The following is an 11844-nucleotide window of genomic DNA, read 5'->3' as shown; positions in this document are numbered from 1 at the left end:
AGTATAAAACGAAACATCATTTGGGGCGGAGTCTCGCTGGTCAGGCGCGCGCCCCCGCGAATTTAAATAAATGATAATAAATTAATTATACGCGCAGGCGACGGAATTGTTGACTACTATAAATCGAACGTAAACAATAGATTATTCAAACGTAAACCGTGCGACCGAGTGAAATTCGATTGATTTGAATAACTTTATATTTGTTTTTTTTTTGTGAAGGCTGTGACAGGATGTAAGGATTCTTTTCATTAACGGATTTTAAAGTAAAAGGTAAAACGAGTATTTATGTACTTACTAGTATTTATCATTAATACATCTATCTATAATGCATACTAATATAACATTATTATTTTGTACTTATAAAGTTTTAATTCGTCATTTCTGTAGGAGGTAGGGGGGCAAGTAATTCTTTCATTTGGATTTGCTGATACCTACATAGATGATAAACTTAAGATATTATTAAAAATATAGTAAGTACCTGTGTACATAAGTATTAAATTTATCTTTCTATGTTATTCATTTAATTTTCATATAAATTTATTCGGCGTACGTGGTTAATTTAATACATTATTAAATTTTATATTTTATGTTATTAAAAGTGGCGAAGGGTGGAGGTATGCTGTTATTCACTGATACACCTTAGCTAGTGCACACTGCTGTGTCAGGGATACGTATTTGTTTTCATTGACATAAGACCACGATATACAGATGGTGTTGGTTAGTTTTTAAAATTCAATTAAACCCTGCGAAGTCCAGCTTTAGGCATACTAGATAATAGTAAAAAAAATACTCGTCTATCTATAAAATTTCTTAAATTATGCAATAAAATCATACACGCCTTTGAATATTTTATAGATAGAATAATATTTTTATCTACGAGTATTATAGTTTGGTTTAGGCAGGGCTTAATGAATTAAAAAAATACGAATAAAAATATGTGCAAAATTTTGTCGTATCGCCCAAAATATACCAAAACTATTATGGTTCGGTTAGGCAGGGCTTAATTGATTTTTAAAAACTAACCAATACCATCTGTAAATTGTAGCTTAGTTCGATAAAAACAAATAGGTACGTATGACTAACAAAGTTTAATGTGCACTCTTTAGGGTGGATCTTAACAGCCTACCTCCACCATACGCCACTGCCTATTACACATACATAGTACTTATGTTTTGGACAGTACTGTGCAAATAAAATGGAAATTTCAATATTATTAATTACTTATTTTGGTACCTACATAAAGTAAAAAATTTCAAAAATTAAATTCCCGCGCTTTCCTGGCCTTAACCCTAAAGACGTCTAATTTGTTGTGTGCCTATGCAAATTTTGTCATGATGAATTATAATGAACTGATTGAATGAATTATAATTAATATACTTACATGACAACCGAATTCCTCCTAATTACTATATTCCCCCGAGATCCTGCGATATTTTTTATAATTTGGAAAATATTTATAATAATATGAAATAGGTATTTTAACGATGGTAAGGCAGCGCTCGAAATGGAAAAGTTTACGAACCGGAGCGCTCGACAGTTTTCTGAATATATTTACACAGTTATCAAATTTTATGTGTATTTCATAAAAATAAGTGTGTTAGATTTTCTATTATATGACCTATCTAGCTCAGACGGTCAAATTATTTTTTCCACGAGACGGAGCGATAATTTTACCGATTTGACGAACAGGAACGGCGCTCCGGTGCGTTCCGGTCCATTTCGAGCCCTGTAGGTAAGGTACCAGTTATTCCCAAGATTTTTATTTGGCGGAACCCTTGACACATTTTTTTTTTAATCTCGAGCAACCCCTGTCTAGCTGATCGTGTAGAGGTAAATTTCAGAATGCTGGCTTTAGTATCTACTACATTTTTCATCCATCATCATTGACGTAGTATGTACCTACCCACTAAGTTTATTATGTTTGAATATAGTAATTAATTTCCTAAATTCGTATATGTATCTTTTGATTTAGAGTCAAAATCGTATTTAGACATTTTATAGAGCTTAAACTAAGCTTAAATGACCAAATGCCTACTAACTTACTTTCTAAGAAAATGATTGATCATATTGTATTATTTAGTTAGTGTATGTGTCCACTTGAGACATTCAGCTTATCAACTACAATATTATTATGTTTAAATCTTGTTCGAATAGCTCTTAAGCCTTACCTAATGGCAATATGCCAGATTATATCCACTTAAAACTAATTGGGCATTGTTACTGACTGGCAGAAGAGTAGCTACCGTCTGCGTCTATATATCTATATTGAATATAGATATATAGACGCAGACGGTAGCTACTCTTCTGCCAGTCATATAGTATATTCTATGTAGTGGTGCACCAATAAGATGGATTACTACGTTAATATTGGTTATAGTTAAGATATTTTTTCGTTTATTATAAATAATAAATAATTTATATTTTCAAAATTAAACACTTTGCTGAACGAATACATAACAGAATAACTGAGTTGTAACATAAGTCGAATATCGGAGGGTGGAGGTAGGCTGTTTCAAACTAAATCCTCTCGGAATATTCTGGTTGGGTTCATTATTAATATTATGTCGAACGATCTGTGGAGGGAAAGCGACAATGATAATCGTGTTCACGAACTCACAAGTTTAGTTTTCTAGTAGGGGCACTATAAATAATGGTCGTAGATATCTATAGTATATAATATAGTCTAAGTATCTATATGATTACACTAATTCTTATTTAGTATTAAGTTCGGATATTTAACAACTTTATTAATATCTAGTTAAATACAATATCCGGAATCCGGAATGTTTTGCCGCCCTTTTGGAATGCACATATTGCACGTTTGCCTGTATGACAGCCTTCTGTCTTCATTTCGTGAACACTATCGGTCTTGTATTCCTACAGAAATGATGACCTCAGTTGTTTCTTCATTGTCTTGCTTACACATAAAACAATGTTCAAAATTATTGCTCGTCAATCTGATTCCCCCAAATCAGTGCTTCCCGAACTTTTTGGTGACATGACTAAATTATTATTCAAATTATAAAACTCTCGCGGCTATGTTGATAACTACATGCATACCAACGACCAACCACTTTATTAAAACTCATAAATTAGTATATTTTGCGTAGATAAGTTGAAATAACATACTTAATAATATAATATACGTATAGGTATTATCACATAATACCTATGTAATTATCAGTGGCGAAAACTCCATACTAGGCGATTATTTAAAGCCTACCTTCTTAAGAAAAATATTTTTTAATTGCATATTGACATATTTATATATCTACTTAATAATTTCATTATTTTATGTTCTAAAAAATAATTTATTTTGCCAACGAGATATGTCGTATATGTCGGAATGTATTACAGTTTTACAGTTACAAAACAATCTGCAAAGATATAAAAAAAATACCACAGCGCGCCATCTATCTTGACGTAAATAAAGGTCCGATTATGTGTGAAATAATTCTGATTTTTTTTCGTATGGACTTTACGTCTCGTAACCTCAGCAAGTCTGTCGAATTGTATGAAATAAGGTAAGCTCCTATCGCAGAGCCTAAAACATTCGCGTATACCTTATTTGTTGTCATGACTGCGCACTATGTCCAAAATCATTAATAATTAGATAATATAAAAAAATATATACGCCGTTTAATCGAATATTAATAAATAATACTTATTGTTTAAATATATATATATATATATATATATCTAGTGATTTTTGACGGGTATAAATGTTTCGAAAAATACGTGATTTAAGCACATCGCTCATTTTTATGTCGTCAGTGAGTTTTTGAAGTTTCATTGAATTAGTGTGTCGTTGTAATTTATTAATATGTACCTATTCATTAGTAGTATTTCTCCTAAGTATACCTGACAAGTGTGCTCTTTTTATCAGAACTCCACAGCCTACCTCTTTCTAAAAGTCACCCTTCGCCACTGGTAATTATGTATATAAAAAACACGGATACCAATATCGACAGGTACATTCTAATAATGAATGAGTACAAAATATAATGACATACCTATTCTTAAAAAAATGTCTTGGGAACAGTTTTCAAATCACTACATCCTACATATTATATTATTAATTTATAGGTGTAACATGATTCAAACATGTAACTTCTGTATATGAAAAGATATAAGCATTTTATTCCTAGCATTAGATTTAATCCCATGCACAATGTCTGTAAAATGTTGTAACTATGTTTAACATATTGAATTTATAAGAAATACCTACGTAGGTATTATAAATAAGCAAGTTTTTGGCGGCCATTTAAAATAGGTACTTAATTACAAATTTTGATGTTTTTTTAATGACTGGGTCGATATTCTTGAAAGAGATTTTATTTGAATTCGTGTAAATAAAATTGTAACAGTCTCGAATACAAGGAAACTCGTCTTTCACAACCACCAGAATCCAATCAACTGAATATAATTCATGAACTGAATTTCGATTTTTTCATCATTATTTAAATCTTGAACTCTTTTGTTTACACATACCAAGAACATTTTGGTTAATCAATCACCAATTAATGTTTTCTGCGTTGGAAAATAAAAATACATGGACATTCGTAAAAGGTAAACATAAATGTTCGGAAACAATTTACAAACAGTGTGCGAACAATATTCACCGAGGACGAGAGGCTATCTATAGACCAAACCGCATAATATTATGGTTAAAAACCGTGTGCCATACTAAACATAATATGATTTCTGTCCATGGACAATCTTAGTGAAAATATATTTCCATGAACAGAAATCATAAAATTACAGTGTGACTTTTATGTTAAGTCCTTTACGTCACAGCGCTGCATGCGCTGACACTGTTACGTCACGTGGTTTTTGCGCGCTGATACTATCTTACGTGCTCTTTGCGTGTTGACCATAATATATACTCTATTGGTGACACAATTGAGAGGAATTCAAACTTTCTTTTCTGTTTTACCACCTCATAACACTTCTACATTCGAAATAATGCACTTCGTGTACTTCCGTAAAGGTTTAGGCATTTAATGTTTAACAAGTCCATCCGAAATCGAACACACACTGATTGTTGGGAAAAGTAAATGTGAGAGGCGGGTTTTAGTTCAAGAAATGACCGTGGTGACGTAGCGACTTGATATAAAAGTCATACTATAGTATGGAACACTGTTCAATGCCACATGTGGTTTTAGTCTATGGATGGCCTCCAAACCGATGTATCTTGGTTGGTCACGGGTCGCGGTCATGACTCCCACATCCTAACACGGTACACTGCTTGAGTTAAAATGTCTAAACGTCTCTAAACGTTGTATGCCGATGAAATGACACTTATATTATTTTCCTACAAAATTGGATGATCAGTGAATGACGCGACCGTCTCGCTGCCGAGACAGACAGCTTAAAATAATCACCTCCGCCAGCAGACCGTGTTATTTTAAGATGTGGAACAATGTTTTCCGCCTCCGCTACTAATTTATTGAAAATCATGACATTTTGGGATTTTCCTTGGGAATTTTTCACTAACCAGACGATGTTGACTATTTTCTTATTTTGCAAAGCAACGCGCACTACCTCACAGCAATAGGTTTCTAATTTAATTTTTAATATACCTACTTAATTTAAAATACACACTTTTTATGGGTTTATGTTATGACGCTTGTTCTTGGTCATTTATTATATTTAACGCCCTCCAGACGCTCCGATTTGGTCGGGCCAACATATCAATAGCGAAGGGTGGAGGCATAAATAGTGCACATTACACTTTGTTAGTCATACGTATTTATTTTCATTGAAATAAGACTACAATTTACAGATGGTATTGGTTAGTTCTTAAAAATCAATTAAAGGTACTGTTCGGTTATACGAAATACAGCGGAAAACACATTTTGAAAATAGCCGATAAACTGGATTTTTTGTTAGGTTAACCTAACCAAACCTAACCTAACCTAACCTAACCCAACCTAACCTAACCTAAGCTAACCCAAACTAACAAATAATCCAGTATATCGGGTATTTTTAAAATGTGTTTTTCGCTGTATTCCGTATAACCGAACAGTACCCAATTAAACCCTGCCCAAACCAAGCCATAATAGGTTTGGTATATTTTGGGCGATACGACAAAATTGTGCACACTTTTTCATTCATACTTATTTATTTTCGTTGAATTATATATATTACACGACATATTGTTGGTTCATTTTTTTTAAATTCATTAAGCCTTACCTAAAGCAAACTATAATATATAAAAAATAATATTCTGTCTATGAAATCTTCAAAGTTAAGTATTCTTTAGAATTGCATAATTTTAGATAGTTTATAGATAGACGAGTATTTTTTGACTATTATCTATTATGACTTGGTTTTCGCAGGGTTTAATTGAATTTAAAAACTAACCAGCACCATCTGTAAATTGTAGTCTTATTTCAATGAAAACAAATACGTATGACTGACAAAGTTTAGTGTGCACCATTTATGGCGGATCTTAACAGCCTACATCCACCCTTCGCCACTGTAGCATAATATAAATGTAGTATATTTCTGTTCATCCCAACCAAATCGGGTGTTGCTTGGGTGTTGGGTGTTGTGTTGTTGGGTGAAAAAAAAAACATGTAGGCAAAACAATGGCCAATGGAACGAAATAACTTATCCACACCGGGAATTGGCGGTGGTGGGCTTACTTCGGTTCTCGTTGGTTTACTTACGTCTTGCAGGAAGCCAGCGGCAAACAAATTTTGAAAATAGCTCATATACTGGATTATTTGGTAGGTAAGGTAAGGTTTTCATTTTTGAATTCATGAATTTTGCTAAAATCGGCTATAAAATTAGTGCAGATCCCCCTGGCTCCCTGTAAACCGACTTGTACCCTTACTTCTCTTGGTAAATACAATATTATCATAATATTATAGGGTAGGTGTCACCGTTTTGTTTATTATCGCGATTGACAGTTTGTATAACAAATACATAGTCGCGCGCGAGCAACCCACCTTTTGTGGCATTTGCATGGATCTGACTTTAAATGATGCGGTAGTCACAGCAAATGATTTAAATTAACGGGACGTTTTACATCGTTTAGTTTGAGGTTCGAGAATTCTGTTATGTGGGAGCAGAGTTTTCGCACGAACCAAAGTGCCATAAGTTCACCACCACTGGTACCTACAGGTTCTCTCACTGTGTCTATATCAACTGGATAAATTTCCACCAATATTGTGTACCCATTTGTTTGAGATTGTATGATTAGGTAGTTATTACATTGTGTGTAATGTTTTCCCCCAGGTAATGCGAGGAGCATTCTTCGAGGCGGCTTTACTCGTAGCTGCAGCGCTGGTGGCGGTTGCGAGTGCTTCTATCTGCAGACAAGGCCAGACGTGGTGGAGCCCCGAGAAAGACACCTGCCTCAACTGCACCGACTGCAACTCCCAGAAGACGATCCTCGTCGTCCTGCGGCCTTGCCAAGTCCACCAAGACACTGTCTGCGCCCCGCTTGCAGATCTGCACCTCGATTGGTCTTGGCTCAGCAACGGTCGGAGACATGCCAAACACAGGAAAGATCGCAATAAGAAGAAGCAGCAAGAAACAGACCAGCACAATGAAAGTGCTAAGGTCAATAAGCAACGTAAAATCATTTGGCACTTTTCAACGTTGTCCGATGAAAATGTTGGAGACGTCAAATACGAAAAGATCGCTCAAAATGACAAAACTAGCAGAACCGAGGTGACAAAAGATATCAACGAGTTAATAATAGACAATGCGGAGATAGATGAAGAAGAAGATCTGCCTGATGCAGGGTCTCAGCATCTGGAAGAATACACAGATTACGACTCTGAGCTAGAGGTCAGGTTGGAGAGAGAGCCCCTTGTGAGTGAGGACGATTTTGTTTGGGACTGGCAGACAGTCGTGTTGACAATGGCCGCTTTTGCGTGCATTCTATTTTTTATGGTGGTAGCTGTTTATTCTGTGTATCACGCCAGGCAGTGGAGAATCCTCAAAGAGAACCTGGAAGCTGGTAAGTCAATTCACAGCTACATGTGCAATTATAATTGTTATATTCAGTAAAGTACACCGTCGGTGTACATGTGGAAGACAAAATATGAGTTACACGGTGGGAACACTCCTCAGTCTTTATCCTCTTTATTTATTCCACATATCTGTAATATTGTGTATTGCCGAGTGAGTAGGTAGGTATACCTATATCTTATTCAATGTTCCACTCACAGTATGCGTTTTGATAACACCGTGACTGCCCAGAGCCCCATATTATTCATCAGAGAGTCGTTATTACCATGTGAGATGTCTCCTTCCATAGCGTCCTTTTTTTCTGGATGTACTCCAACTTTTCTCGCCCTTGTATTTATATTAACTACTTAAACAATATCAAAGCTCCCTTCATCTTAAATTTTATAATCTCTTCATTACGCATATTCTAAATCTAAGAATTTTTAGGCTTCTAATTGTATGTGTCTATAATTGTACCAATAGCGAAGACCAGTGACGTCCCGTGGGGGTAGGCAGATTGAGTGTCGCTTGGGGCGGCAGTTACCCAAAAAGCGGCAAACCGAGGAGAATCATTAGGTGTATATAAAAATAGCTGCCTAAACTTAGTAATAACGGAATTTATTATCTTTCCATCAAAAAAATCAGCTCACCGATTGGGAAAAAAATGTATTAATTACTCACTATAAAAGTTTTGACAGGACCTAATTTTTTTGTCGGGTTCGCGATGTCTAGTTTACTTCCGTTGTCCTTGGACGTCACGTTCACGTAAATGTACCTACCTATCTGAAACTGTAGACTCGCAATATTGTCTATTGAAGCAGAGATGGCATTTAAATTAGATTTAGTGGTATATATTTTGTTAGTCATGTTAGTAACACATTTCTTCGATATTGGAATCATGAAAGTATGATGCAAATTACTGTATAAAAAAATGTGGCGGAATTTTCGCACAGCCTAGGGGCGGCATTTTGTCTAGGGACGTCACTGGCGAAGACTGGTAAACGATTATAATAAATTTAAAAAAAATAACAATCAATGCATAGTATGGATTGCATACTTAGATAGCACATAATATATACGGAATATTATGTTCAGTTTATTTTCAATATTATTTTTGTATAGACAATCATCTTTCCCAAGTGCGGCACTAGAAAATGTACGGATGTTCATACAAATGTTAGTTATGTACGATTACAGACTCAATAATTGCATGGTAATAATTATTACACACATATAAAGCCAGTTTCTCAGGCTGTAGTTTCATTATTTATGAGTCGAATTATAGATTAAATAAATGTGCAGGTAAGTATTATGTTTATAAAACCGTATGTGTGTATTTTTATAAGAATATATTTATATTCGTATATGAAAAAGTTTTTAGTGCTTTATAATAAAATACAAATTTATAGTACAGCAGCTGTATATTCTACGGATTTTTTTACGTTTTGTATACATAATTTAACGTTCTCAGATTATAATAGTATTATAGCACGTGTTCTGGACATACACCAGACTTAAGTTATGTGATGAAAATTTAGCACATGTGCGTATTTGATGATACCATATATATTTACCAATTAACATTATAACAATGATTCATTATTTATTAATTAATAATAAACCTATGCCTGGGTACAATTTTGACTACACTGTGTAATTAACTATGTAACTCTTGATAAGAATTTTATAAAGTTTGCCTAGAGTATACGCTTCATAACTTTGCACTCCGGTTCTTGGATGAAAATGATGTAGGTAATATAAATATTCTAAAAAACTATATTTTTACATACTTATATTAGGTTTTTATTTATTTTTTAAGTAAGTACTACATATTATATTAATACAAGTGAATATCGTTTGATCTAATTTCACGCGAGGTAATTAGGCAAAGAGACGTATCTGTGTAGTAAAAAAGGACAAAAAAGTTAAAAAGTTGAAAAGTTATAAAACGTAGGTATACCCTCTACAAGTCGACATAACGACCATTTCGCCTTTTTATACAAATCGTTTTTATGGTTAAATATGTCCCTACGTGGAATAATAATTTGACAGGTTCATTTGTCTACGCAAAATATAGTGAATAATATTATATTATCGCACATAATTATTTGTAAGTACTAAACATTTACCGCTCAGTCGAGCTTCTGATCCCCACACACAATAGAAAAAAGGGAACGTTGGTACTCAATGCATTACCTACTTTAGAACAGTTACGAATTTCAATACAGTATTAGCCCGGAGTTACGCGATAGGTGGGTCCGACGAAAATCGCGTACGTCGAATTCGCGTAAGTCGGGGTACAACTTTGCATATAAATTTTGTTTTGGGAGAAACTAAGAAAAACACTACTTTTGAAGAAAAATATTTAATAAAATTGCAGTTCTTTGTACATATTAATATGTAAGTACTTACAAAATATATTTAAAAAAAATAGATGAGTTACGTAAAAAAAGTTATTTCGATATCGATGTCTTCATCATAAAATCTAACAAATTCGTCTGACAACACAATACCTTCATTTTTCTTGCAGAAATTCTTCGTAGCAATCTAATAATTGTTTTATTCCTTGCTTTGTTGTTATAACGCGTTCTTTATTGGATTCTATGTTTTCTAAAAAAATTAAGCCCTTTTCAATTGAGCTGAGACCTTTTGTCAAGATTGCAATTGTCATGTGCTTTTCTGGTGGAGCTGGGTCTGAAGTGTCGGATAAAAAACCGGGTAACTCCGAATTCGCGTAAATTGGGGTATTACTATACTTTAGTGGCAATAGACCGAGAATGTCTGTAGAAAATATGGCTGGTAAGGAAGAACGGTTCCAAAATGGGCAGTACAAATGGGGTATGAAACCTGTTTCGCGCGCACCGCGATTTCCTAACTCTCGTCTCGTGTGGCACCAGACGAGATGACGTAATTGTGTCGTCACGCTCGAGGCATGCCGACCGCGCACAGAATAACCATAGAAAATATTATTATGATACACCTATATGTGTATGGTGACAATGAATAGCGCCGCTGTCGGAGTAGCGTAATATTCTCGAGTGCTATTATCACTCCGGTAGTACGTCATAATGATGTCATATGACGTCATCTCGACCGGGAAGCTTGCACTCGCAAGTTCTAACATAGAGCCCCTGTACTTACTTAAATTTACTAATACAAGTAAATTAAATATTTCTGTTTCTAGAATGGGGATGAAATTTCGTACAAACAACAATATGATGTTTTTCTATGAAAAAATCTTGGCATTCATTAAGCATTCAAGCATGTTCCCCCGCAATATGACTTCAACATTTCTACGAATCAATTATTCAAACTTCATTCCATCTCAATCCATTAATACGTAATTGAAAACAACTAGACTAAATTGTAACATTAATTTATTATCTTTTTACAACTCAGGAGTGGCATTATCTATGTTAGCCATGGCCCCCCACAAAGGGGGGCTGACAGGGCTCTAGCCTGGGGGCCCGGGCACAGGAAGGGCCCGACGTGGCGAACCGACCAGATAAGTAATTTAAATACACATCACAAATTCTCTCTAATAGTAAAAAAAAGTCGCCATAATTCAAATATACAAAAAACATTAAATATAGGTACACATTAATTTTACCGCGTACACGATTTGGAAAACGTTACTGTAGAGCGTCACACCGCCTTTATCTTTAGCGATGGGTAGGGGGGCCGTCAAAGATCCTAGCCTGGGGGGCCGCTTCAGAATGTGGGGGCCATGATTTTAGCCCATTGTCCATGTTATTAAAACCATTAATTGTTTAATTGTGCAGGTATTTGCGTACAGGATTTGTGCATGAAGCTCTCTTACCATCTGTCCTCTAATCTTCTTATGGTTCACTTTTTAACGTCCAGGTATCGTATATTAGT

The 11844-nt window shown here is 34.7% G+C and overlaps 1 protein-coding gene across 1 annotated transcript in view; it reads left to right on the top strand.

The window, feature by feature from the left end:
* wgn (Tumor necrosis factor receptor superfamily member wengen) overlaps positions 1-11844 on the top strand; it is an 82866-nt gene continuing 71022 nt past the window's right edge. The window contains exons 1-2 of the mRNA XM_085958796.1: positions 1-270; positions 7246-7975. Of these exons, the coding sequence (XP_085814922.1) occupies positions 7249-7975 (727 nt within the window). The 5' untranslated portion in view covers positions 1-270; positions 7246-7248. The remainder of the gene's footprint in view (positions 271-7245; positions 7976-11844) is intronic.

Source organism: Rhyacophila brunnea, unplaced genomic scaffold, assembly GCF_057557595.1.
Source record: "Rhyacophila brunnea isolate RB1 unplaced genomic scaffold, BYU_Rbru_1.0 scaffold_8, whole genome shotgun sequence".
Taxonomy (NCBI): Eukaryota; Metazoa; Arthropoda; class Insecta; order Trichoptera; family Rhyacophilidae; genus Rhyacophila; species Rhyacophila brunnea.
Note: the sequence above shows the minus strand (reverse complement) of the source record. Positions and strands in the feature narration are given on the sequence as shown.